At 61.3% G+C, this 25996-nt stretch overlaps 3 protein-coding genes across 10 annotated transcripts; 1 reads left to right on the top strand and 2 right to left on the bottom strand.

Annotated features, from left to right (window-relative positions):
- Window positions 1–1950: 1950 nt before the first annotated feature.
- DNAJB2 (DnaJ heat shock protein family (Hsp40) member B2) lies at window positions 1951–8184 on the top strand. 6 transcript variants are annotated; one of them, XM_085066717.1, is made up of 10 exons: window positions 2709–2840; window positions 3706–3794; window positions 4838–4947; window positions 5370–5423; window positions 5567–5686; window positions 5862–5951; window positions 6071–6176; window positions 6311–6381; window positions 6609–6830; window positions 7785–8184. In XM_085066717.1, the coding sequence occupies exons 2-10, from the start codon at window positions 3730–3732 to the stop codon at window positions 7793–7795; spliced, it is 849 nt and encodes a 282-aa protein (XP_084922843.1). In that variant the 5' UTR covers window positions 2709–2840; window positions 3706–3729; the 3' UTR covers window positions 7796–8184. The 6 variants fall into 6 exon arrangements, with proteins under 6 accessions (XP_084922841.1, XP_084922840.1, XP_084922842.1 ...); XM_085066715.1 differs by lacking the exons at window positions 2709–2840; window positions 7785–8184 and adding an exon at window positions 1951–2012 and having other exon boundaries at window positions 6609–7778; XM_085066714.1 differs by lacking the exons at window positions 2709–2840; window positions 7785–8184 and adding an exon at window positions 2366–2479 and having other exon boundaries at window positions 6609–7778.
- Window positions 8185–8349: 165 nt separating this feature from the next.
- PTPRN (protein tyrosine phosphatase receptor type N) lies at window positions 8350–20064 on the bottom strand. 3 transcript variants are annotated; one of them, XM_085066708.1, is made up of 23 exons: window positions 19906–20064; window positions 18198–18248; window positions 17904–18017; window positions 17541–17649; window positions 17210–17408; window positions 16727–17051; window positions 16401–16517; window positions 16193–16272; window positions 15828–16114; window positions 15272–15358; window positions 15046–15125; window positions 14753–14817; window positions 12248–12460; window positions 11890–12099; window positions 11655–11802; window positions 11422–11495; window positions 11049–11126; window positions 10797–10916; window positions 10515–10681; window positions 9390–9443; window positions 9208–9272; window positions 9047–9120; window positions 8350–8946 (listed from the first exon to the last, which is right to left on the bottom strand). In XM_085066708.1, the coding sequence occupies exons 1-23, from the start codon at window positions 20000–20002 to the stop codon at window positions 8875–8877; spliced, it is 2886 nt and encodes a 961-aa protein (XP_084922834.1). In that variant the 5' UTR covers window positions 20003–20064; the 3' UTR covers window positions 8350–8874. The 3 variants fall into 3 exon arrangements, with proteins under 3 accessions (XP_084922834.1, XP_084922836.1, XP_084922835.1); XM_085066710.1 differs by having other exon boundaries at window positions 16238–16272; XM_085066709.1 differs by having other exon boundaries at window positions 17541–17646.
- A 768-nt stretch (window positions 20065–20832) lies between these two features.
- Window positions 20833–25996, bottom strand: DNPEP (aspartyl aminopeptidase). Its single transcript, XM_085066703.1, has 15 exons — window positions 25948–25996; window positions 25729–25816; window positions 25563–25651; window positions 25374–25487; window positions 24914–25039; window positions 24645–24775; window positions 24204–24288; window positions 23674–23781; window positions 23365–23442; window positions 22959–23042; window positions 22527–22687; window positions 22334–22373; window positions 21870–21971; window positions 21340–21507; window positions 20833–20945 (listed from the first exon to the last, which is right to left on the bottom strand). The coding sequence occupies exons 1-15, from the start codon at window positions 25951–25953 to the stop codon at window positions 20895–20897; spliced, it is 1431 nt and encodes a 476-aa protein (XP_084922829.1). The 5' UTR covers window positions 25954–25996; the 3' UTR covers window positions 20833–20894.

The raw sequence follows: 25996 nt of genomic DNA, 5'->3' as shown, positions 1-25996 counted from the left end.
GGATACAAAAAATGGGGGTTCTGCTCAAGTGATGTTGTCACCAGCACCCTGTGCTTGGGGGTCCCCACCCTGGTGCAGCCCTTTTGAGGGTGAGCAAACCCTGGAGCTCCCACTAACCCCTTTTCTGGGAGCTGCACTGGCCCTGTAGCCATGCCCAGAGATGGCCAGCATTGCCATCTGTCCTAGAATCAGGCAGGCAGCAGAAGGTGACACAGAAATGGCATCCAGGAGTCTGTCTCACTCTGCTCAAACCCTCTCACCCCATCCTACTGGCTCTGGCTCCTGTTCTTTCCCTGCTGCAACTCCACTGCAAGGAATAGGGACCTTACCCTGGGGAGTGGAGAGAAGAGGAAGAGAGTCAGCTGCATGTGATATGGGAGCAGCAGGCACACGACTTGCTGAACACTTCAAAGCTCAAAAATTGCCAAGAATACAGTTTTTCAGTACATAATTACCAGTTTTGTTGAGGCTGCGAAAGGGCTTGTGTTTTCCTGTGGAAATCAAAAGCTGAAATGTTGTGCAGCGCTGAAAAATAGATATCTCCTAATTTGTGGTTTGCATAATAATATAGCATAGGTTTATGATGCAATTCAGTTGGCTTCCTGGGAGATTGGGTAACAAGGATAAAAAAATTTGGTCCTTCGGGGTCCTGCTTTGCTCACCCGAAACCTCTTTTCTCAGAAGTCCTCAAGAGTATTTCATGACCATTTTTGAAAACAATGAAAATTTGAATTTTGAAAACAAGCTTGCAACACAGTGATCCCCAGAATTTGCAAAGAAATAAGGGCCCTCTTGAGACACACTTAAGATGCCTGTGCTTGATGTGAAGCTGGTGTGAGCCAGGTTGGTGCACCAGGACTTCAGACAGACCTAGGAGGAAGGGGCAGGTAAAGAGGGCAGGGTGCTGCAGCTGAAGGTGTGAGACACCAGGGAGTGATGGGCTGCTTTTTTTTGGCTGCTGCTAGGTTTGAGTAGGAGAGTGACTGTGGCATGTCAGGGATGAGGTGTGGTTGGTACCACATCCTCTCTCCTACCAGTGCTGTGGTGGGCTACTGCCCAACTCTCCACTGCCTCCCCTAAGAACATTGGGGAGTTGTCAGTCCCCCTCACTCCATATCCTGATCTCAAGGGTGAGGGAAACTTTTACCATGAAGGCATCAGCAATGTGCTTCCCTGGCTCCAGCTTCACAAGCCAGCATGTAGACTTCTATCCCAGCACAGAGGCTTCCACACCAGTGTACACAGAATGAGCTAAGACCTGTCACCTCTGGGGCCTCCTTGTCCCCACATCAGCTGCAAAAGCCAGGGAAAGGAAAGCAAGGTGCCAAGATTCGGCTAGGTCCTGGTGGCACCTCCTCGCCCTGCCAGAAGCAGGATGGGATCCCTGTGAAGCAGCCTGTGGCTCCATCTAGTGCCCATGCCAGCCCTGCACCCGTTGCTGGGCAGATGGGCCAAATCAGAGCCCCTGGCAGCCGGGGAAGGCAGCCTGGCCAGAGACAGCTCCCTAGGGAGCCCCTCCCAGCTCGTGGGAAAGCAGATAAGGAGGACAAGTGCTATAATGGCATCCAGGAAAAAAAACCCCAGTGGCAGGGAATACTCCAAGCCATTGCTCAAGGAAATCATTAAGTTACTGTCTGATGGCAGGGGACAGGTCTCCCATCCCTTGGAGAGAGAAATGCATTTGGCACCTGAGATGATGCCCTCGGCATTTCATCCACCCCAGGCCCATGACTCATGGCTGAGGAAGGCTCTTGTCGTGGATATTTGTCCTGAAACTTGTCCCTGAGGAGCGCTGGGAATGGCCTGTCTCAGCACTCAGGCTTCCCCATTCTGCTAGGCTTCCCAGCTAGGGATTTATGAGAGGTGAGGAAGAAATTCCAGCTTTGGTGTAGGTGTGGCAGTGGATCCAAAGGGCTCTCACCCTGCAGAGAAATCAAGCTCCCTTCTTCTCCCGTGCAGACAGCAAGAGGGAATCATAGATCTCCATGGCCGGGACACATTCACAGGTGCAGGTAAGCATCCCTGAGACCGTCCAGGACCCTGAGTATGGGTGAGCACAGCTCCTCTGCAGCAGCTGCCCAGGCAGGGGACATACAGGGGAAAAGTCTACAACGCAGCTCCTGGTGCCTTGTCCCGGTTCTCCGGGAGCCTAGGCACCCTGGTGCTCGGAGTGGCCCGCAGCTCCCGGCTGCCAGTGCCACAGCGGTGCCACAGCGGTGCCACAGCGGTGCCAGGCGGCCCGGGCTCCTGGCAGGGACCTGCGCTCGCCAGTCCGGCAAGCTGAGCCCCGTCACGTCCCCCGCCCCGACAAAGCGCTGAGTCACCCCAGCTGTCCCCCCCGCCGGCTCCTCCTTCCCGGCGGGACCGGCCGGGCAGCTGACTCGGCGGGAAGCCAGGGGCACGCGGCGCCGGGGGCTGCCCCGGGGCTGCAGCCGTGCCCCGCTGCGGTGCGCCGTCAGCACCGGGACCAGCGGGACAGGTCGGCGCCACCCCGTCCGCACCTTGCCGGCGCTGCCCCGAGCCCACCCGCGGCCCCGGGAGCGGAGGAGCCGGCGCGGGGACGGGAACTGGGATGAGGGCAGGAAAGGGGCTGAGGCGGCGGCTGAGGCGGGGGCTGAGAAGGGCCCTGTCCGCAGAGCGGCCGCGCTCAAACACGCCTCCCTACGCCATCAGCCGGCCGAACGGCGAGGCCGTGACGTCAGGGGCCGCGGTTGGCTGCAGCCGCCGCCCGTCACGCAGCGGAGCCGCCTCCAGGCCCGCGGTGGCCCGGCCGCGGGGGACGCGCGACACCGGCCGCGGGCGGCCCGGGCGGGCGGGGAGGGCTCGGCGGCGGCGTCCAGGTGGGCACCGGGGCGGGGCGGAATAGGGGGAGCGAAGGGCGAGGGGCTATCGGGGAGCGGCGGCGCGTGGCGCACGGGGGTAGCGGGGCCGATGCGGTTCCTTGCCGCGCTGCCACCGCCGCCCCTCCCGGTGCCCCAGATCCGCTGGCCGCAGCCCAGGGCCGCCCGCCGGTGGCGGCGGGGCGGGGTGCGGAAACTTCCAGCAGCAGCGGGTGGCCCCGGCAGCGCCGTGTTTACGGCCGGGCCGGGGGGCGGTGCCAGTGCCGCCGTACTGCTGCCGGTGCCAGCGCCAGCGCCGCCCTCCCGTCAGCTGGGACTCACGGGCCGGGGGCGAGTACCAGGGGTGGGGCGATGTCCCGGGGGGTCGCGGGGGTTTGCAGAGGCCGCGTTCTGCTCCTGTCCCCCACCCGGAGCGAGTCGGCCGATAGAAGTGTCCCGGCGTGCCCGGGGACGGAGAGGATCCCCGCTGAGCCCTTAATCCGCTCCAGCCGCTAAGCACCTTAGCGGGCTGCGCTCTCCCGCTGGCCCCCCGCCCCGCGACTGAGCCCCCCGGGGGAAGCGGGCAGGGAGCGGCGCCAGCAGCGGGGACCCCTCTTCCCTTCCTGGGCAAGTCGGGGTGACGCCGGCGGGACGGCGCTACGTCAGCAGCAAAGGGTCCCCCCGACTGGGGCTGTAGGTGCTCCCAGGTGGCCGAGGTGCGGGCAGGGTACTGCGGAGCTGGGCATGGCGTGGCACTGAGCTGCTGTCAGGGGAGAGTGGGGTGGCTGGGGCGCTGGAGAGGCTAGGCAGCCCACCCTTGCTGTTCCATACCCAGTACTGCCTGGCTGTCCCTGTGGACCCCTGACTTTGCCTTCTCCCCCTGCAGTGACCTCGTGGGACAGCTCTCGTCATGGTTGACTACTACAAAGCGCTGGGGGTGAGCCGCAATGCCACCGCTGAAGACATCAAGAAGGCGTAAGTGCATGGCAGTGTGCCCCTGCCTACTGGGCAGAGCCCCCCAAGCCGTCCCCACCTGTTGCCAGCGAGGGATGGGCTCCCTTCGGGCTGGTGTGGACAGGGCCCAGCTCTAGAGGTGACAATTCAGCCGTTGTTTCCTTTGTGTAGATGTCAGAGTGGGGTTGGGCTTTGCTGCTGTACAAAGGCATCTTTTGGTGGAGTTTGGTCACTTTGTCCCTGCTGTCAGCCTGGGGCTGGAGGCGAGTCTTGCTGGTGTTTGGAGGCTCCCCTCTCTCTGCCAGAGGGTGCAGGGATGGCAGAGGACTGGGACTGTGCTGGCATCAAAGGCGGGGGACAATCTTGCAGGGTGAAGAGCAGCATGTCCCCTTTTAGGGACATGGGCCCTGTGGGCAGGTTGGTGCTGTGCCCCAGGCACTACAGGGAAGGCCTGGGGGCTGACAGAGCCTCCTGAGTCTCTGCAACTCCTGCCTGGCACCCTGCTGAGGTGCTGCTGCTCTCACTGGGGTGAGGCATCACCTGAGGGGAATGCCAGCAGATTGCTAGCTTGCCAACAGGTGGCAGGGGTCCTTGTGGGGGGCTTCCTAAGAGTGAGTGGGAGAAGCTGGGAAGCCTGGGTTAACCTAGCTAACTGAATGGGGATGAAAGGGCTGCTGGTGCTCTCCTGGCCCCAGAGGGCCCCCAGCAACCCCTGGTCCATGCACGCTCATAGTGGAGCCCATGAAGGCTCCAGAACAAACCTGTGAGCATCATCCAGAGCCGTCAATGAGGGCAGCTGAGGCAGGCACACGTTGAACTGCTGTGGTCGTGCTGCAATTCTAGGGTCATTTCAGTTTTGTTTAGTGTGTGTGTATATGCATAAATAAATAAATAAGAAAACACATATTCTCCTTGGGTGGCAGAACCAGTCCAGGAAGCTCCTATTCAGTGCCTGAGGCTGTAGGGTGCTGGGTGAAGCAGGCTTGGGGTGCCCCTGTCCACAGGGTGGGAGGTGTGTGCTCAGATGGGGGCTGCTGCGTGCCCATCACTGCCCCTCTGTGCAGGTACAGGAAGGCTGCGCTGAAATGGCACCCAGATAAAAACCCAGACAACAAGGAGTATGCTGAGCAGAGGTTCAAGGAGATCGCTGAGGCATACGAAGTGCTGTCGGACAGTAAGGGGCCACAGTGATGTCTCGTGTGTGTGTGTGTGTCTACCCTTGGGACTGCTTGTGCTGGGGTGTCCTGCTTCTGAGCTCACCCAGGTTGTATCCCTTGTATCCCAGGAGGCAGTGGGTCCCTACAGCTTTACTACACAGCTTGTGTGGTTTGTTTACTTCCTCACATGTCTCCCAAAACAGCCCTTGGGAGAGATGCTGAGCTGCTGGCCTTCATAATGGGATCTCCCCAGTGGGGCTGAAGCTTTTGCATCCTTGCTCAGTGCTCTTATTTGGGTTTGTGTGCAGTGCCAGGACAGCAGAGTCTTGTGCCAGCTCCCTCCTCTTGCTCCCTGCTGTTTGCATCTCCCTTAGTCAGGAGAAGTGCTCATGCTCCTGCCTGGCAGCCAGCTTCCCTGCAGCCCTCTTTCTTCTTCCAGAGCAAAAGCGCGATGTCTACGACCGCTATGGCAAGGATGGACTCATGGGAGCAGGTGAGTAGGGCCATGGGGGTTAGTGCAGCTCTGGCTACATCCCTTTCTGAAAACCCAGTGTGGGTCAGTGCTACTAGGGCTCCATACCTTTCAGGGGAATTGTCTCCCAGGGCTCTATTTAACACTGAGCATCTTCCCTCCAGCAGGACCAGGGGGCTCCAGGGCCAATGCTGGGGCCCCTGAATTCACCTTCACGTTCCGCAGTGCTCACGACGTCTTCCGGGAGTTCTTTGGCGGGCGAGACCCCTTTGCTGAATTCTTTGGTGAGTGTGGGGCAGGGGAGACTGGCTCTTGGGCATCTCTCTGTCTGTGGGGCAGTTGCTGAGCTTGGGGACGGAGCTCATGGCTGGCCCTGGCAGAGGGTTCCCACATCAGTGCCCTGCTTCTGGTTCACCAAGCTGTTGGGGTAATGCTGATATGAGGGTCCCTGCCTTTCAGATGATGTACTGCCTTTCTCTGAGCTGCGAGGACCTGGCTCCCGGCACCATGGGGGAGGCCACTTCTTTTCCCCCTTCCCAGGATCCTCAGGTAGGAGACGCTGCCATTCCTCCCAGCAGGGAAGTCCTGTGCAGAGTCTGTCTCTTGCCCTCCTCTTGCCCTCCTCTTGCCATCCACCCTGGCACCAGCCTTGTTGCTTCCTTCTCCAGATTTCTTCGCGTCATCCTTCAGCTCTGGTGCAGATGCAGGACTGGGCTTCCGCTCTGTTTCCACCTCCACCACCTTCGTTAACGGCAGGCGCATCACCACCAAGAGGTGAGAGCGGTGCCAACCCATGTTGCTCCCACAAACTTCCCTCCATCATCAGGTCTCGGACCCTGCAGCTTCCCACTGTGGTGCACTGTCTACATGGCCCTTGACTGTCCACCTGTTTGTCTGTCTGTCTGCAGGATTATTGAGAACGGGCGGGAGCGGGTTGAAGTGGAGGAGGATGGGGAGCTGAAGTCGATCCACATTGATGGTGAGAAGTGGCACTGCAGACTGATCTGTTGAGGTCTGCACCCTTTCCCTTTGGGGTGGCTGGGAGGTGCTGCATCCAGGCTTGGTTTTGGACTGAGCCTTGTTTGGCCCTGGTTTGGAGCTCTGCTCTGAAGAACTGGGGGAATGTGTTGGAGTTGCCAGGGCCCCATTCCATCTCTGGGGAGCTGGAGTGGATGAGTCCCCCAACCCATGCCCCTGTCTGCACAGGTGTCCCTGATGACATGGCACTGGGGCTGGAGCTGAGCCGGCGGGAGCAGCAAGCCTTCCCCAGGGCACGGCCCCCCTCACCGCCACCACCGGCCCCACACCAGACCTCAAGCTCCTCACCTGTCTGCCTCTACACGGACAGCGAGGATGAGGATGAGGACTTGCAGCTGGCCATGGCCTACAGCCTCTCTGAGATGGAAGCTGCAGGGCACCACCAAGCAGGTGGGCACAGCCCCGGCTCCCTGCCGACACCGGGGGGCAGCCACAGCACCCCGTCCTCCACCCGCAGAGCCCGTGGTGCCCGGGGGAGGCTGGAGCAGGAGCCACTGGGGGCCAGCAGTCCTGCTACAGTGGGGCATGAACCTGCTCCCAAAGTGAAGCTGTGGCACTGCCCCTTGCTCTGAGCATGGGGCTGGGGTTCTGTCCCTCTCCATGGGGCAGGGAGAGGAAAGCGGGGGTGGAGTCTCACTGCTTGGAACTCGGCTCCTGCCTCCCCTAGCAAAGGAGGGGGTCTCTCCTGCCCTGCCTCCTTGCTCAGGTGAGTGGGTGGCTAGTGGCATCCCAGGGTTGGAGGCTCCCAGACTTGGTGGTAGCAGCTTGAAGAGGAGCCTCCTTGATGGGGTCCCAGGAAGTGAGGCAGCTCCCTGCCCTGGCTCCTGGAAGCGTGGGGTGCTTGTGGGCAGGTGTGCCCTGGCTATGCCTGCCCTTCTCTCCCTGTCTGCCCTGCAGACAGGAAGGGTCTCTAGCAGGTGCCTCCCTGGCTGCAGCCTGCCCCTGCCCAGGCTGCAGGGAGTGCTGAGTTGAGCTTCCTTCCTTGCAAGGAGGGCTGCGCACGTGGCCTCTGCTTGGTGCCTTGTGTCTTGTCTTTTCCCTTTGGATGCTGTTCCTCCTGCCTGTACCCCATCCTTCTGTCTCCTTGCAGATTCTGCCTGGCCACTTCCTTCCCTATGCCTTGCACACCCTCCAGGGCACTGTCCCTCCTTGCTTCCCACAGCAGCAGTGACCCTCCGTGTTGTTCACAAGTCTTTCTACCCTCTCCATTGCCTGTAGTTCTGCCTTCGCTCTCTTCCTGCTCCTCCTGGGACCTTTCTCCCTCCATCCCTGCCCCTCCCCAGCCCTTGGCCGAGGAGGATTTCACAGGTGCTGTTGTGTACCCCCCTCCGCTTGTCTCCCCAGGTGTGTTCTGAGGCTGCTGCGCCCGGGGACCGCGCACGCCCACTCGCCCACGGAGGCTCTCCCAACCAGGACTCCGCTTTCTCCCTGCACGGCCACCCCCTGCCACCCCCTTCCCCCAGCACCCTCTGGCTACGTGGGATGCGGTGAGGGGGGGCATGACAGGGCTTATGGCCAAGCAATACCTGGGGCTGGGGGGAGATGCCCTGGGCACCACAGGGTGATGGAGAGGGTGCTGATGGGGGTTGCTGTAGATTAGGCTGCTGGGTGATGCTGGCTGTAGGCAGCGAGGGGCAGTATGGCTGGGCTCAGCCAGCAGGGCTGGGCTCTGCCCCCCTCCTCGCTGTAGCCCCCCTCTCTGACCCCCTTCTGCTGACAGCTGTCAATAAACCTGTTTGCAGTATCTTCTGCCTGTGGGGTCTTTCTGGGCTGGAGGTGCAGGGTTCTCCCCATCTTTGCCTGCAGGTGAGCTGTACCCATCTGGCAGTTGTGGAGTGCAGGATAGAGATGGACAGACATGACATTTCCTCCCTGTGCCATTCCAATACACACAGAGGCCAGGCCTGGCTGCAGCTGCACGAACGTGACACAAGAACTTTATTCACCTCAAGATACAAAATTATAGTTCTCTAGAAATTTTTCTTCTGCTCGAGTGACTAGGCAGGGAGCACACAAAGGGGACCTGGGATGGGGCTGGGCCAGGCCCCCCTGCACCCCATGCTTCCCCCAAGTTCGGAGGACCCCTGCCCACTTATGCCCCCCATGTGGGTGCAGGAAGAAAGCTAACACAGAACTGACAGGTTGGGGAGCCCCCCTGCCAGCTCTCAAGAGCACCACCTGGTGTCCCCCTCCACAGGGCTTAGGGCCACCAGCCCCGTTCCCTCTGTGGTGGCAGTGGGTGCGACAGGGTTCCTACACACAGAGAGCCTGAGGTCAATGTCCTTGGGGAGACGGGAAGGGAGGCCTGGGGGCAGGGGGAACAGAGCTAGAAGCACAGACACCATTTATAGGGAGAGCAGCCCCAGAGGCAGGTGAGGAGAGTGCGAAGCACAGGGCAGGGGGCAGACGAAGGGGGAGGGAGGGCTTCTCGCCATCACTGCGGCAGTGCCTTCAGGATGGCATTCACTTCCTCAGCCACAGCCGTCAGTGCGAACTCAAACTGGTCCTGCAGGAGCACAGCAGGGGGCATGAGGGTCCCTGCCAGCTCGGCCCCAGGGGCTATGCATGCTTATGTGGAGGGAGATGATCCCCAGTTTGGGGCGTACCTTGGTCTGCACCATACCAGGCCGCTGGTCTCGGATGTGCTCCAGCGTAGCAGCTATGTCTATCTCTTTCACCCCTGGGGCAGAGGGAGAGAGAGGTGCTAGGCAGGGAGTTCACAGCCAAGCTCATGGACAGGGCAGAAATGGTGCTTCTCTGCACCTACCTTTGGCCATTCGGTTCAGGACCATGTCGACAAGGATGTATGTCCCAGTCCTGCCTGCACCATCACTGCAAAACACAGATGCTTGGTCCAGGGGAACTGCTTCCAATGGGACTGGTCCTGGGCAGCAGGTCCCAGCCTTCAGACACCTTCAAGCCCAAATGCCCCTCCATCCCCTGCAGTACCTGCAGTGCACGATAATAGGGCAGGAGCGACCCCGGTAGCACTTGTTCACCTTCCTGCAAGGATAAGAGGGAACAGATCAATGCCCTGCTGTGCCAGGGTCAAGGCTGTGCTAGGTGTCTCTTGCTGTGCTCAGTGGGGCAGGGCAGCAGCACACCATGATGTGGCCCTGGGGGTCCGGCTCATGGCTCTTCCTGCCTCCACAATGGTGCTGGACATGGGATGGGGACCGTGGGTGGAAAGTGGCCAGGGCAGGGAGAGGAGTTCAGATCCTCAGGTGCCCAGCCTGGGGAGGGGAGCAGTGGCAGGACCCCCAGGGAGCAGCTCTGGTCCGGTGGGGCGTGAAGCTGGGGGCCAGGCGCCGGTGGGGCTCCTGGCATGCTCCATGCAGCAGGCACGGCTGCCAACGATCACTTTTGTGACTATGCAACTGGAGCCAGATTACTAGCTGCAAATCACAAAAATGACGCCGGCAGCTGCGAGAGAGAGACAGAGACAGACAGAGAGAGAGAGAGAGAGCGTGAGCGGGACTGAGGAAGGCGACATGCTCAGAGACCCCCCACTACCCTAGGCTGGGTCCCTGGCCCCACACAACCTAGGGACAGTGACCAGCCTGTGCCTGGCAAGAGCCCACCACCACCCAGGGACCTAAAGACCTGGGCAGACAAATCTCCTGGGAGCAGTCCCAGTCCTGCAGCCCTTGCCCTGGGCTAGCTGGGGATCCACCACTGGTTGTAGAGCATTGGGAGCAATGGGTCACAGCCAGTTTAAGGCTGGCTCTGGGGTTTCTTCTTGCACCCGTGGCTGGGGAAGGTGCTGGTCAGTGCTGCCCTCCGTGACAGCTCTGGAGAGCACTTTCTCACCCTCCCCATGAAGGCTGGAGAGTCCTGGCAAAGTCAGTCGGAGGTTCCTTGCCCACCAAACTCTGTTGAGCCTCATCTCAAGTTGGCCAAAACCTGGTTCTTCTGCTCCCTCCCATCCATGGCAGCTCCCAGTTCCTGCTCCTGGTCCATGCCATGGCCCCAACCCTCATCATATTGGCAGCAATGTCGTCGCCCATCATTCGCGTGCATTTGGGATCACCGCTGGCTCCCCAAGGGCTGGCACGGTGCCATGTGGGCACTCACCTGCGGAAGTCAAGGAGGGGCCGGGTGGTGGTGGGGATGCCCTCGGCTGGCCAGCTGAGGAAGTGGAACTGCGTCAGGGTGCGGGTCTCCTGTGACTGCACGTTTTTCAGGTAGAAGCTGCGCACCAGGAAATCCTCGCACCAGATGTGCTCTGACACCAGGTTCACCTGCCCAAGTGAGGCAGACAGTGGGCATCAGTGCCCGGCAAGAGGGCTGCGCTCAGGGGCACAGGGGCACAGGGGCCAGAGGATGCTCCATGCCCCAGGCCACTGCCACACTTGCCTCATAGATGTGGTAGAGAGAGGAGCCTTCATCTGGCCAGTAGCGGTCACACTGCTTGACACTGTCCTCAGCCAGGGGGCTCAGCATGACAATGACAGTGCAGCCATGTTCCCACACCATCTGTGGGCAAAGCAAGGGGGTTTTCACTGCTGGGGGACAGCCCGGGTGGGAGGGCATTCAAGTCCCTGTCACCCATCTGGTGGGCAGACACAAAGGGACCCCAATCGGCTGGCATAGCCACGTGACACTTGCCTGCCAGAAGTCAGCAATGGTGTGGGACAGCGGCCCCTGCGTGGCAATGTATGCTGGCATCCGTGGGTCATGCTCAATCTGGAACAGGAAAGGGGGTATCAGACTTCACGTTCTTTGGCCAGGGGTTAGTGACACTTGAAGGACTAGGGGAATAGTCCAGGGATGATTGGAGGGTTAGGGAGGGAGATTCAGATGTCCCAGCCAGGAGGGAAATGGGATTTAACAACTGAGCAATGGGGCAGGCACAAAGCTCACATCTGTAGCCCTCAGGGATGTGACCTCAGTCCAGCTCTATCCCAGAGTGAAAACCTCACCTGGGCTGGGCACATCACAGAGCAGGGTGGCAGGGCAGGAGCCCCCAGTGATCACTCACGATTGGACTGGCATTGATGAAGTCACTGCGGGATGGATTGCTCTCAGCTTTCAGCTTGATCCGCACGTGATCATCTGGGGTAACAGGTCAGGAGACTTGGTGAGTGCCTAGAGGAGCTGGGGGCACACTAATGCCACAACCAGCTGTGGCTCTGAGCATCCCCATGCCCCACACCCTGCTCTAGCCACATCCCTGGGAGCTGGTCCCTGGGGCAGGGTGGCTGGGATGCTCACAGGGCACATAGTCGGGGTTGCGGTTCTTCTTCAGGTTGGATTCGCTCTGGGCAATGGAGCAGATGCTGGGCTCAGCTTGGTAGGCACAGAGCGCCTGCCACTCCTTGGCCAGCCGGTCCCGGTTGCGGAGGTGGTCCTCCATATAGGCCTGGGGCAGAGGGGCAGGGGTCAGCCCAGCAGCAGGGGGCAGATGGGGGGCTGGGGAGGGGGCTGCCACCCCTCTTTGCTGGCTCACCAGGATCATGTGTCCGGTGGAGATGTCCATGTTGGACTGGACAGGCTCCTCACACCAGGAGGGTGTGCTGCTGTGGGAGCTGGGGCTGTGCTGCGGAGCATCGCTGAACTGGGACGAGACACTGCTGACCCTCGAAGTCTCTGCTGGTGCTGCTGGTGCCTCAGAGCGGCCAAAGAGGGACTTGGCAGCCATGTGCTGGCGGCACAGCTCCTGGGGAACCCCAGCAAGAGCCCTGCCCTTTGGCCACAGCACTGCCATAGGGCAGCCCCATGCACCCTGAGTGATGCTGACACATGGCAGTGATGCATCCTGCAGGGTCCCACATCCCGCAGGGGTCCCACATCCCACAGGGTCCTACCTGGTACTCGAAAGTGGTGTCAGCAGCACCCTCTGGCCCCAAGGCAGCCAGGCGCTCCTTCTCCCGCTGCTTGGCATGGCGCCGGAGGCAGAAGGCAGCAGACACTGCGATGGCAATGACCACCACGCAGGCCAGCGCGATGAAGGTCAGCAGCACCGAGTGGAAGCCGTCCCCAAAGCGGGATGGGCGTGAGTAGGCAGCAGCCTCATTTCGCTGGGGACCAAGCCAAGGGTTAGTTAGCATGGGGCTGGGGGAAGCAGAGACCCTATTCTGCTCCTCGTTTAGGGTTGCTGGGGGTTAAAACAGATCAAGGGCTCTTCCTTCCTCTTCCTGAGGGTGCTGATTCTCCAAGCAGAGCTGGTGTCCCTAGAGTGAGGCAGTGTGCACCCACCTACATGTCAGATGGGGCATTGCTACAGTGGTGTCCCTGGAGCTGGAGGAGCTTGGCCAAGACGAGGTAGCAGTGACTTCCTGCTTCCGTGCTCCCAGCACCCTGGGCTGCCCCTCTACAGGGCGAGCAGTAGCCTGATAGAACTTTGGTTCCATGACCTGCTGCCCAGCTGGAGATCAAGAGCTGAATTCAGCCCAAGGAGTTAATGGTGTAGGATGGGCAACTGCAGTGCTGGGTGTGCTGCTCCCAGGAGACTTTCCCAGCTGAGGCTGGCTCTCCCCTACGGCCACTGCTCCAACAGCAGGACATTGGGAAAAGCAGGGTAGGGAATATGCAGCACTGCCAGCATTGCTGGTAACATCCCAGCTGTAGTGGCTGAGAGACAGGTCCTCCCTGTTGCCTTCCTCAGTTAGGACACAGAGCAGCCCCTGCCACCTTGTAGGTAGTGTCTCTAAGGGTCCTTCCCTGTGGCTGTGGGAGACACCCTGATTCATGCCAGTCCCATGCTGGAACAGGATGCTGCTCAGGCCTTGCTAGACAAGACTTTCCTGCCAATGCCAAGACTGCCCAGGTCCAGCTAGGGCAGTACAGGGTTGCTGGGACATCACCACTTCAAACATCCTGTGCCCAATGAGCTGCCAGAGCCCTGCATTACCTCATTGCCATAGCCTCTCATTGGCTATGAGACTGATGAGGTTACCGAGGGAACACTGAACCATCATCAACTACATCATCATCATCATGATGCCTGGGGATGTCCCCAGCCTAGGTGTCCCCGCTGCCACCTGCCCCCCAGCTGTGCCAGTTCCAGCAGTTGATGGCTGTCAAGGTCCAGCCTGTCCTGCAGCCAGGGCACCCACCAGGCTCAGCATCACCCAGCTCCCCGGGGTACCCAGGTAGGACTTGCCCTGCAGGCCCTGGAGGAGCTGGGGGGCAGAAAGGATTTCTCTCCCAAGGCCTGCCCAGGCCCTGCTGTCTCCCTGCCTCTCTATATCCCTCCTTCCTCAAATCTTGCACCAGTCCCACCAAGTTCAGAACCAGGAGGGAATGAAGGAAAAGCACAAGCTGGTTAGAACTGGGAAGGTCGGTGCAGAAGGGAGTTTACAAAGCTGCCTCAGCCTCCTCTGAGCTCCATCTCCGTCATCTCTGACATCTCTCCCAGTTCCTGCCACCTGCCTCATCAAAAGGCATTGCCATAGCGACACTCCACATATTGCTGATAGGGACAGGTTGTCTTAGTGGTCAGGCCACCCCTTCTCCATGGCCTCCTCCTCCTCCAGAGTTCCCTCTTCCTTCCTCCCTGCTCAGGGCTACAGCCACATGACAAGAAGAGAGAAATGGGGACACTGTGCTGGGGGTGTGTTACACCATTTTTCCTCCTCAGGCTGCAAACATAGGAGTCAGGCTTGGTCCCTATCTCCAGCCCTTGCTCCCTGCCCCAGGAGACTGTCCTGTGGCTCCCCAAAGGAGCATGGGGAGGGGTAACTCCTATCCAAACAGATGGTTCCTGTTCCATCCCTACCTTCAGCTGCTTTGCCATTCTCTGGGGACATGACGGCATTTTGTCTGCCTAGCTCTGGTTTGTGGGGTGCTCTGGGAACATCCCAGTGCTCGGGTGCCCAGCCACAGTTGAGGTGGGGTGTGCAGGCTGGAGAGAGGCAAGGGTGAGGATGAGCCTTGAGGGACACAGCCTGCAGCCCCCCAATCTTGGGGAGAAGAAAAGCCTCTAGGAATCCTTCTCAAACCGCCTTCAAACACTGTCGAGCTTTTGTTTTGAAACGAGCAGAGAGCCCTGGGAATACAGGCAGCTGGGCAGGATCATGCTGCCATGCTGTGGAGGGAGATGATGGACAGATAGGACTGGAGCAGTCTCCAACAGGACTCCTCCAACATGGGATTGGAGTCTGTCTCCAACACAGAGCCCTGAATGCTGCCCAGTCTCCTCTACCCTTCAGCTGCCCCACAGACCTGCAGGGACAGCTCACTCACAAAGACCCCTGTGCCCCAGGGCTGGGGGCTCCTGGCTACCTGCCTTATACCCAGTGGCACAATCCCCACTCCCATATCCCTGGGCCACCCCAGCCCCAAGGGATGGGATCCTCATTCACTCCTACCTCTCCCACTCCTGTTTGCACAATCTTCAGGCCCAGCTCATGCTCCAGCTCTCCCTTCACTTGCTCTGTGGACAGGAAGGAGATAGTCAGAGGGATGCTTCTCCTCCACACAAGAGACCCCCCAGAGACTGAGACAAGGGATAGCTCTGACAGCTGCCTACTGCAGCTCCCCCCTTCAGCCAAAGGCAGTGGGATGTATAGTAGGAGCCCCCTCTTCCTGGTCCCTGGGAAGGGGCACTGACAACTGGGAGGGGAACAGAGGAACAGAACCAGGGGGACACTGCCCAACTCACCAGTCTGGCTGGCCACATCTGCCAGTGAAAAGTTCTGGGGGTTCTGTCGGATGCGGAAGGTAAGTGCAGGACCCACAACGCTGCCGGAGAGAGGGGGGACACAGTGTGAGACCAGGAAATGAAGACACCATCCCCACCTTCCCCACAGCCCAGTCCCTCCTGTCCCACTGCCTAGGGATGATGAGCATGGCCAGGGCTGAGCATCTCATGGTCCCAGTGCCCTCACCTGATGTTGATGAAGCTGGCGGTGGAGAGGTGGAGGTGCTTGGCGAGGAGCTCCAGCAGCCGCACACCAGCAGCCAGCCCCAGGGGCCTGTGGGGACAGTGTCAGGGTTAGGAGGGGGTGGCAGGGGCAAGGGGACAGCCCGTGCCCCCCACAGTCAGGGAACAAGGAAAGGCAGGCTCAGGAAGTCCCAAGCACACAGCAAGAGCAGGGTGTCAGGGTGGGCAGGAGGTAAGAGAGTGGTGATGTGTGGTGGTGGGGGTGAGCTGACCACCCCTTGCACATGAGTGTGCACAGAGACACTTGTGCACACACACTCCCAGCCTCCCATCATGCAACAGTGAGCCCTGGCCTCAGTGTGGGCTTAGAAAAGTAGCCTTTGAGATGGAACGAGGGCTGTGGGGAGAGAAGGGATGAGGTGGAGCTGACCCCACGGAAACCCGACCCTACCAGAGACCCAAACAGGCTCCATCAAGCATGTGAAGCTGTGACAGCTGTTGGTGGGGAGATACAGACCCTTCATGCACACAGACCCCCTTGCCTGACCCCCAGCTCTCACTTCTGGTCCGTAACGATGTAGCCATACTCGTCTGGCAGCCGCATGCCCTGCTGTGCTCGACCATCCTTCATCTGTGTGTAGCTCTTCTTCTCCACCACAATCTGCTTTCCAGGGCTGAGTGCATCCCCACTGTGTCCCCGCTGTGGCTCAGCCTGGGGAGTTGGTGAGGATGCTGCCCTGCCCTTTGTTCCATCCCCTGGGGAGCTGCTGGCTGGGATTTTGGGGGGTGGCACTGTGGAGGAAGGGGACACTGGCTCCTCTCCATGCTGCATGTCTCCCTCCATCACCTGAAGGGAGGAAAAGGCAGAAGATGGAATCTCTGAAGAGAGCCCAGATGGGGAACTGCCTCCTCCCCCTCATCCCACCTGTGGCATGGCACCTCCTCCAGCACCACCCTGCTGCAAACCCACCCGTTTTGCTGTGGGCACTTCAGGGCCAGCAACACCTGGAAAGGAGAGAGACAGAGGTCTTGCAGCTCTCACCCCAAAAGGCAACACTCCCTACCCTGAAACAGGGCATGCTAGCACTCGCTGCTGCCAGGCCCTGCCTGTCCCATCCCTGCGCCCATCTCACCAGAGCTCTGGAGCAGCTGGAGGAGGGTGGAGAGGCTGCTTAGCTGCTGGGGACTCAGTTCTGGCAGCCCCAGGCCATAGCTGGCCAGGAGGGAAGCCAGTCTCTTCAGGGCAGCATCTGCAAGAGGATGTAGCATCAGGTTGGATGCTCTTGCATTGCATGGAGACCAGGGGCCAGGGGATGTAGCAGATGGGGCAGGTGGGGTTGTGGGTATAGGCTGCCCATGGGCATAAAGCCAAAGAGGAGGGAAAGTGTAAGTCATGAGGAACATGGTTGTGGGTACAGGATAGGGACAAGGGTTGGTATCTGTCTGGAGAACAAGGTACCCGTCTGTGCAGAGGGTGGCTGGGCAGCCAGGGGGGCTTGCTGCTCCCTCTCCTCCATGTTTCTGTAGTCACTGGGGAGCCGCAAGCTGTGCTGGAGCCTGGTGCTGGCAGGGTCTGGGCGGCCAGCTGTCTCTCTGGGCAGGGAAAGCATGCCCAAGTCCTGGAAGAGATGCCCCCCATCCATTCCTGGCTGCCCACTATAGGAGGGCACGGGGCCAGCCCCAAAAAGGGTCTGGGCAGGAATCCGGCCCAGCAGCGAGGAGGTCTCAGAGCTCTGCCTGGCTGAACCGCTGGGATGCTGGTGAGCACCATGCTGATAGGCGAACTGCAACCGAAACACATGTCAAACCCCACAGGTCCCCTGTCACCCCAGGGTGGAGGCAGGGGGTAGCCCAGCACCAGCAGAAAGGTGCTTGGAGTGCAGCAGCTCCCTGCCAATCTCTACCTTTCTGCCCAGGAGAAGGTGCTCAACCCCCATCTTACCTTGTGGTAGGAGTAGGGATTGAGCAGAGCCTCCTCGTAGCCCAGCTGGGGTGAGGAGGGCAGCAAGACGTGCTCCAGGTACCGCTGCACCAGTGGGGAAAGCAGGAGTGGTGGGGGCTGCTCCAGATGCTGAACTGCTGGCAGGCCAGAGTCTGGGGGCAGCGGGGCTCGCCGGGGCTCACTGCGGAGAGGCAGAAACCTGGAAGGCAAACAGAGCTGGGGTGACTCACCTGGGTAAGGGGGAGGTCTCTCCCTAGACCCCACTTGAGGGGCAGAGTCCTCGCTGCTCCATTGGGCTCTGCTCACAGGCTGGCAGCTGGTGCTCTCCTACCTGTCCCTGGCCACTGGCTCCAGCGAGGGTGGCAGGCGGAGGCGGGGGATGCGCTCCATCTCCTGGGAGATCACGTACTGGGTGATGCCGTCCTGCCATGAGAGCCCTGCTATGGGAGGAGACTGTGAGACACGGGGGCAGGCTGGGAGCCATGGTAGGAATGCTTGGGAGGCTGTCCTGATATTCTGATCCTGTGTGCCACAGCCTGGGTTTAACCCTGCTCCTCCCAGGATCTCCCTCCTCAGCCCACCCTGGCCCTTGGGCCAGCAGGACCTCAGATGGTCCTAGTGCCACCAGGCAATTCTACCTGACACCCTCTCCCCACAGGGTCACAGCAACTTCCCCCATGCTCCCCTCCTTCACCTTGTGCCATGAGATGCCGCAAGACATCCTGCAGACGCTGGAGCACGGGAGATGTGACCTGAAAGTAGGGTCTGTCCTGCACGGAGCCCACCTGGCACTGCCCAAACAGCCCATCTGCAAGAGAGGGGAGGCAGCAGAAGTGGATGAACAAACACCCTGATGTGGGGATCTCCAGGTACAGCTCCACCTTTCTCCTGACATGATTCCCCACACCGCACCGTACGTTCCCCTGCAAGGCATCCATGTATCCTCCACACCCACTTGGGAATCCCTGCACCCCTGCTAGCCACTTACCCTGCACGCACACCTCCTGTGGGGAGCACAGCCTCCGGTCAAACAGGCAGCCTGGAACAGACAGAGAGACAGGCCAGTCAGCTCAACATCCAAGGGGGGCTCCAGTGGGATTTGCTCATCACCAGCTGCTTGGGGGAACCCTACACTCCAGAAAAGCAGCACAGGAATGCAATGTGGTGATGGTGGGAGGGGACACAGCTTTGTAGACCAGGGCAGAGGCTCGGTGCCAGTCTTTTCTGCCCCTCAAAGACAAGATAGGGTCTGTATAAAGAGTATGCCCTTGGCTCTGGGGAGAGGGGAAGGCCTGGAGTTTTTTGGGGTGCTGACAGTTAGGAAGGTATGACTTGAGGCAGTAGAAACCTGCAAAACCACATCTGTTGCCCTCCTACATGTGGTACTACGAGGAAGGGATGCAACCCGGTGACACCGGGATCCACTCTCCCTGCGAGGCGGACCCCAAAGCATGGATGTAGTGGTGTTGGGGGTGTGGGCTGTGTGCTTCTCCAGCCCCTCCGGGGGGCAGCACTTGGGCAGGGGGCGGCTTCCCCCTTCCTCTCCCCCCCCCCGTCTCGGTCCAAGACCGTCAGCAGCGAGACGGCAGCAGGCGATGACTCAGCCCCGGATGGCAAGGAAGGAACGAGAAAACAACCGGGGGGAGGGGAGGGAGGGGCCCGTCGAGCCCTCCGAGGGGGAAGGGGGCTAGTGGGGATGGGGGTCCCCGAACCCCCGGCACCCACGGGCCAGTGTCCCCCTGGGCGGAGGCCACGCAGGTGCGGGGCACAGGACCCCACTGCCAGGGGAGACCCCAGGGACGGCGGCAGCTGGGGGGCCGGGCCTGGGCGGAAGGGCCGGCGCTGTCCGCGGTGCTGAAACGGCGCAGCGCTCTCCCGCCGAGACTCCCCGCTCTGCCGGGAGGGGCGGTGGCCCCAGCTCAGGGAGGCTCCCCGGCCAGGACTGTGCTCGGCCGCAGACGCCCCGGCACCATTCCTTGCCTGCTCCCGGGGACAGCGGGGCCCCCGCGATGCAGCCGGACCCGTCCCGCCACTCCCGGGCCGCTGGAGGACGAGGGGCGCAGCAGCCTCGGACGCCCGGTAGTGAGTCAGCGGCACCGGGGCCGTGTCGTGCCGTGCGGGGGGGGTGCAGCCCTGCTACCGGCAGCGACACTCGGGTCCCCGAGAGCCCCAAGCAGGGACCACACGGACCGAATTGGAGAAGAGCAGGAGCACCGGCCTGGGCGGGCCGCACTTACAAGCGGAGGGCAGCTAAAGGGCGGCATGGCCCCGGAGGAAGCCACGCTTAGGGCCGCTGCCCCGGGCTCCCCATCCCTGCGGCAGCCCCAGGCATCGGCTTTGCCCCGGGCACCAGCACGCACCGTTCTGCTCCCGTCCCGTAGCTGCTGGCTATCGGGCCTAGCGGGGTGGCAACTCTACAGCCGGCGGGGTGCCCCGGGATTAGCACACCCGCCGGCCCGGCAGCCCCGGGAGAGGGGCGCTCCCGGCGCCAATGACGCACCCGCCGTGCCGATCCCGGGCCGCCCTCTACCGCTCTCCGCCAGGGGCCGGACTCGCCTCTGCACGCCGTGACAGCACCTACAGCGGCGGCGACCCCACCGGCCGCAGAGCCCCGTGCCCCACCACTGCCCGGGAATCGGCTCCCGGCTCCCGCGCTGGCTGGGACAAAGCCGCCCTGCCCGGGGTCGCGGTCTCACCGTGTGCGGCGGTGGCGGCGGCGGCGCCGTCACGCAGCTGCCCGCGGCCGGCCAGGAGGAGGAGGCAGAGGAGCGCCCGGAGGAGCCGCCGCCCCATGCTCCGCTCACGGCCGCACCATGGCGCACCCGCCGGCCGCGCCCCCGCCGCCGCCGCCAACCCGCGCCCCGCCGCGCCGCGCGCCCCGCCCGCCGCCACCGCCCCGCCAATGGCACGCTGCGTGCTGCCGCTGCGCTACGCCCCTCCGCGCCGAAGCCAATCAGAGACCCGCGTGGCTGCCCCCCAGCGCCCCGCTCACGCCCCTCGCTGTCCAGCGGGGCCAATCACGCCGCGTTCCGGGAAGAAGCGGCCGAGAGCCTCGCCAATCGCAGCCTCCCCGAGGGCGAGCCACGCCCCCTGGGGGTGTGTCACCGCGCCAGCAGCGCCCCCGCCAATCAGAGCCCGCCCCTTCCCAGCCCTGCGGCCGCACTGGCTCCCCAGTGGGACACGCCCCTGAGGGCAGCCCAATGAGCGGCGAGCGTGGAGCCACACCCTCGTACCCCGCCCGACGGCACCGCCCGGGCACCGGCCGCGGGGACAGGGCCGCCCCCTCTGACCCCGGCCATGGCAGGCAGCCCCTGTCCCGGCCCCCGGCGAGCAGGTCTGGGGCCGGCAGATGCCTGCGCGCATGGCAGGCTTATTCCTGGGGAAAGGGGCAGCTCCAGCGCTGCAGGAGATAGGGGACATCCTCCCGTCAGCTCTCCATGGGCAGGAGCCGAGCCGTCTTCTGCCTCTTAGCTTGAGACCCCCAGCACCCCTCAATAAGGGACTGTGGATGGGTGAATAGGTTTCGCTCATGGTTCCAGGCGAGAGCACGGGTGGGAGCCATGGGAATTCCCAGGGGGAGCCATGTACGTCAGCCCCAGCCACAGTCACAGACCGCTCGCCAGTGAGACAGAAATGCTTTAATGGCCCCAGGACTGAACACACTGCTACTCCCTCCCCGCCATGCTCAGTCGACCACCAGGCTGCTGCTGACCATCGGCAGGAGCTCGAAGAAGCCCTGGAAGAAGAAAGGCTGTCAGGGTGGGCCGAGCAAGGCAGTGTGGGGTGGGGGGCCACGTAGCGGGGGCAGGCAGCAGCTCCCTGTCACAGCGTCATAGTAGGCAGCTACTGGGGAAAGCAGGACCGTGTCGCCATAGTAACCCATCGCTGACTCAAGGCTAGTACCGGTTGCCATAGGAACTGTTTAGGGATGGCAGTCACTGGGGAAGGCTGGGATGAGAGGGGGCACCTCCGGAGGCAGCCAGTACCTGTGCTGCTTTAGAGGGCTGTGGAGCTCCATGGGATGACTAGGCTCAGCCCCAAAGCAGGGATTGGACAGGGACGTGATTATGTGGGAGATATAGAGCAGCAGGGAGAGGGCTTCAGCACAGGATGGGGGACACAGCGCTCACCTTGAAGAGGGTGATGCTCTGGAGCACCCCCGAGGTGCAGCACATCTCCCGGATGGAATGCATGGCCAGCTGTGGGCAGCCAATGTCCAGCACACGCAGCCCCAGGCGGGAGGCCAGAATGGGACCAATGGTGGTGCCGCAGGGTGTGTCGTTGCGCACCATGAACTCCTGCATGGGGGTAAGACCTCAGCAGCTCCACATGCTGCCCCATGGCCTCCTACATGGGCCCTCTGCCATGCAGGGAGGAAACTTGCGGCAGGGACTCAGCACCGACCCAAGCCAGGTTTCAAAATCCTCCAGAGATAGTACACACTCAGGCCAGGCTCCCATCCTGCTCACCAGCCCACTCCCCGAGGCAGCCCTGGAGCTGGAGCCCCAGAGAAACTGGTAGCGCACAGACCCCGGTGGGGTCAGAGGTGGTAACAGGGGTGCCAGGGGAGCTCTGGCACAGGCACCCTCTGAAGAACCCAGCAGCAGGGCTGCAACTCAAACTCATAATGTTAAAGGAAGGCTCACCCAGCCCCGCTCACCTGCAGAGGGACACCCACGCGGGCAGCGATGTCCCGGATTACAGCTTCAGTGACAGCTGTGGAGGCGTAGCGCTGGTTGCTGTTCACTTTGATGACAGGGCCCTGCACAAGGGAAGGCAATGTAGGCCCATGGCGGGACACAGGGACAGTCAGTGGTCCTGGAAACTTCTATGCCCAGGCAATGCTGTACCATCCCAACACATGAGACCATTCTCCCTTCCCTGGGTGCACCATGGGTATGGGGACAGCCCTTCCATGGGGACAGCTACAGCTCAGAGCAGGGAAGGGCTCTAGAAACAAGACTGGGATCCCAAGTGACTAACATCAGACATGCGGCAAATCCCATTGCAGGATAACCATTTGACTGCTCCTGAGCTGTGCCCTGGGAATGGCTGGGCAATCCACAGTGCTGCAGGACAGACACACAGCAACCATCCTAGCCCAAAGCAGAGGGCTGCCCTCACCTTGTGGAAGGCTGGACGATGATTCTCCTCATGCTTGTCCCTTCAAAAGAGAAGCAAAAGTTTCACACTACAGCCTTCCCTCCGTGCTGCAACAAGGACTGTCCTGTCTGTACAAGTGGGGAGTGATGGGGATATATCCCCACAGGCAGCAGGGCAGGCTGCCCTCATCCGTGGCACTGCTCAGACTACTCACACATAATTGGGGTGCACAGCATGGGCCATATCAGCACTGATCATGTAGGACTTGGCCACTGCCTCCTCGAAGGCTGTCAGGTTGTGTGGTGATGCTGAGATCCGGCGCAGCACCAGCTCCGTTAGCAAGGACTCCGCGCCCTGGGCACTCTCTGACCCTACCTGCCAAGGACCACCATCAGCACAACCCTCCAGCGCCACAGGGACCAGATGAGTGACAGGGGGCTCCCCAAAGCCAGCAAAGTATCTTTCTACCACACCACTGCTTCCCACCCCTGCCTGGGCCATGCTTCATGTGGTTGTATGCAAGCCCCTGTTTCCTTCACTTGGGAGGAGTGTGGGATCTCTCTCCTGCTAGGCATGACTGGAGAAGAGCAAAGAGCACGGAGCCCCTTCCAATGACAGCCACCCCACGGCTGTGCCACTCACTCACCTCCTCATTGTCATAGAGCGCAATGAGACGCACGTTGGGCTCCTGGGAGAGAGATGAGGGTGCTGCACACGAGTCAATCAAGGCCTGTGGGGTTAGAGGGGAATGGATACCAGCCTGAGTGCTACCCCATCCCAGGAATCTCAGGACTGAGCCACCAGAAAATTCCCCAAGAGAGCGCAAAGCATGGAGGAAGGCAGCTGTGCCCAGAAACAGCAGAATCCACCCCTGAGAGCTGCTGGGAACTCCACACACCCAGCAAAGCAGGCAGGTCCCATCCAGCCACAGGTCCTCTAACAACCCAGAACCATCTCACAGGAACACAGCTCCCTGCAGAGCCTTGGGTCAGCCCAAAGCTGAGCTGGGGTGCATGGGGGTCACGCTGCTGCCTACAGGTTTTCCTTCTCACCTGCAAGGCGCAGTAGCAGCTGTGCAGGTTGTCCAGACGTGGAGAGAAGATGAACTCATCGAAGGCACCACCCAGCGTCTGCAGAGAGCCAAAAGGAGTAGGGCACAGACTCTGGGTCACCAAAAAGTACCTGCGACTGGGTCTCCATTGCAGTACCCTTATCTCTGCCCCTCAGGAGTAGCTTCCTCTCGCTCCATTCAGCTCCCAGCCCTGGCACGCCTCAGGCAGAGGATGTGTGCCAAGTAACACCTGTGTAGTGCCAGCCTGTAGGCTGTATGTGAACAGAGAGAGGCTCCTGCCCTTACTCACCGCTGGCTGTGTATCTGCCAGGCATAGTTCCAGCTCCACAATCTGCTCTGGTTTCACCCCCAGCTGGGGGCAGATCAGGGAAAGCAGGACAGGGCTATGCCGCTCTGCCTGGGAAGAAAGCAGAGCTGCGGGCAGGGGAGGTAGTGGGTGGCAGAAGAAACTCCTGGTTTCCCCTTGCAAAGCTGTCCCTGACCCCGCTCATGTTGGCAGAGTCCTCCCTCCTACTAACATGTCCCATGCTCAAGCCCCCACCTCCCTCAGGACAGCTCTCTGCCCCTGTGCTAGCCCCCCTCCCTGCCCTGCCTCCTCAGGGAGATGCACCCCTTCTACACTGGTTGCAGACAACAGTGAGAAGACAGAGATAGCTGGGCAGATGTGCTGTGTACACAGCTGTGAGGCAGAGTGAAAGGCTACCAGCAGTCCACAGGGACAAGGGGAACATGGTTGCAGGTCACTGAGGACTGAAAATCAAACATGACAAGTATGAGGTCCTTGCAAGCATCCCTGCTGACCCTTGGCATACAGCTCACCTGGGATGCAGCACTGCAAGGTGTAGACTCCATAAGCACCTCCTTTTCCAGCTCCTCCTGAACAGCAGTGGCCAGAATGGGAACCCTGTGGGGATCAGTAACATTAGCTCCCAGAGCCTTGCACACCTCACCTGCTTGGGTCACACACAGCCAGCCCTTCCTGGGGTGTTTGCCTTGCTCCTCCAGAGGAGTGACTGCCATGCTACATGGAGCAGGAATGCACATTTCAAGGACAAATCCATTGTGTAACCTCAGGACACCCCAGTGTCCTTTACCAAATCTTACACTTGGAAGCATCTCCTGGAAGGGGCTAAAAGCCACTGCAGACCTCCCCACTGCAACGAGCGGCCACCAAAGGGAGAACTGAGGCTTGGCTCTGCTCTAGCTGGCTCCCAGCCCTCTGAAGGGCTGGCCAGGGATCAGGGCTGAGCCAGGCCTTACAGGTGGTGCTCGGTGTTGGGTCCAAAGTTCTCATTGATGCTGCGCTGCAGATGGATAGCCAGGTGAGGAATGCGGAGGACAGGCCGCTCCACACGTACCAAGCGCTGCTCCAGGCGCCCTGTGGCTTGATCCTGAAACACAAGGAGGACTTCTAGGGCCAGGCCTGCAGGGCTGAGAGGCTGCAGCAGGTCCCACTCTGTGCGGGAGTCAGGGACCCAGAGCCAGAGACACACAGCTATCCGACCATGCATGCCCTAAATCAGACTCACCTTTATGATCACCCTCCCGGCCACGGTGAGGTCACGGTCGAACCAGGTGTTCCAGATGCCCCCTCCATAAGTTTCCACGCCAACTTGCACTATGCCCACCTGTCCCCGCTTAGAGCGACGCTTCACCTGGGCAACAGCAGAGGTGTCACTGCTGGCACCACGAAGCACTGGGGACTGGGCAGCTGGTGGGAACTGGGCAGCACATGCCCAGAGCCTCATCGCTGATGCTACCAGCACAGGGTGCTGTGAAGGGCTTCGCAAGATACAAAACACAGAGGATACAGTAGCAGGCAGAGCAATGCAGGGGGTCAGCATGGGCTGCTCTGGGTGGCAGATCTGGGAGGCGTAGGGAGCCAACAATGGTACTGCAGGGCACAGGGATAGTCAGGGTAGTTTTTGCCTGTGGTGTGAAACTGAAGGACCCCAGAGAAGGACTCCTCACACAGCCGGGCGACCTTACCCTGAGGCAGGGGCTGTCGGTGTGGGCCCCCAGCAGGCTGAACCCATTCCCGGGCTGGAACTGGCCGCCGACGGCGAAGGCGATGAGGGTGGAGTAGTTCCTGGTGATGAAGTACTGGAGGGAGAGGGGTAGGGTGAGGGCCCGCCGTCCTCCCCCAGGACCCCGCTGCCCCGGCCCGGCCCGGCCCACCTTCTGCGCCGGCCGCACGTCCCAGTGCTCCGTCTCCTTCAGCTCCTGGAAGCCGGCCTGCAGTAGCCGGCTGCGGCACTCGGCCACCACTGCGGGGGGAAGAGCAGTCAGAGCCGCCCGCGTGGAAGGGGAAGAGGGACGGGGAGGGGTCCGGACCGCTCCTCACCGTGGTACGGCGAGGGACTGCGGTTCACGAACTTCACCAGTTCCTGCGCCGCCGCCTGCGCCGCCGCCTTCGAGCCCTGAGCCGCCGCCTGCGGGCACCGCCGTCACCGCACAGCGCCGGCAAAACCCCACCCCGGGCCGGGACCCCCGCGGGACCGGGGACCCCCGGTCCGGGAAGCACCGACCCGACCCCTTCCCGCGCCCGCCACCCGCCCGGTACCTGCATGGCCGCCACCGCCCCGCGCCGGCCCGCCCAGCGCCCCCTGCTG

The sequence above is a fragment of the Lichenostomus cassidix genome, chromosome 7, assembly GCF_008360975.1.
Source record: "Lichenostomus cassidix isolate B80296 chromosome 7, HeHo_3.0, whole genome shotgun sequence".
NCBI lineage: Eukaryota > Metazoa > Chordata > Aves > Passeriformes > Meliphagidae > Lichenostomus > Lichenostomus cassidix.
The sequence above is the reverse complement of the archived record's forward strand: the minus strand, read 5'-3'. Positions and strand labels throughout refer to the sequence as shown.

What these genes read in the sequence shown, in the direction of transcription:
- DNAJB2 (XM_085066715.1), top strand. Translation starts at nt 3,730, where the DNA reads ATGGTTGACTACTACAAAGCGCTGGGGGTGAGCCGCAATGCCACCGCT. An exon ending in GGATGGACTCATGGGAGCAG is followed by an intron (nt 5,424 to 5,566) that starts GTGAGTAGGGCC and finishes TCTTCCCTCCAG; the next exon opens with CAGGACCAGGGGGCTCCAGG. An exon ending in CCCCTTTGCTGAATTCTTTG is followed by an intron (nt 5,687 to 5,861) that starts GTGAGTGTGGGG and finishes CCTGCCTTTCAG; the next exon opens with ATGATGTACTGCCTTTCTCT.
- PTPRN (XM_085066708.1), bottom strand. Translation starts at nt 20,002, where the DNA reads ATGGGGCGGCGGCTCCTCCGGGCGCTCCTCTGCCTCCTCCTCCTGGCC. An exon ending in CGCCGCCACCGCCGCACACG is followed by an intron (nt 18,249 to 19,905) that starts GTGAGACCGCGA and finishes TGTCTGTTCCAG; the next exon opens with GCTGCCTGTTTGACCGGAGG. An exon ending in ATCCCTACTCCTACCACAAG is followed by an intron (nt 17,052 to 17,209) that starts GTAAGATGGGGG and finishes TTTCGGTTGCAG; the next exon opens with TTCGCCTATCAGCATGGTGC.
- DNPEP (XM_085066703.1), bottom strand. An exon ending in ATCGTCCAGCCTTCCACAAG is followed by an intron (nt 21,972 to 22,333) that starts GTGAGGGCAGCC and finishes TCCCTTGTGCAG; the next exon opens with GGCCCTGTCATCAAAGTGAA. An exon ending in GCGTGGGTGTCCCTCTGCAG is followed by an intron (nt 21,508 to 21,869) that starts GTGAGCGGGGCT and finishes ACCCCCATGCAG; the next exon opens with GAGTTCATGGTGCGCAACGA.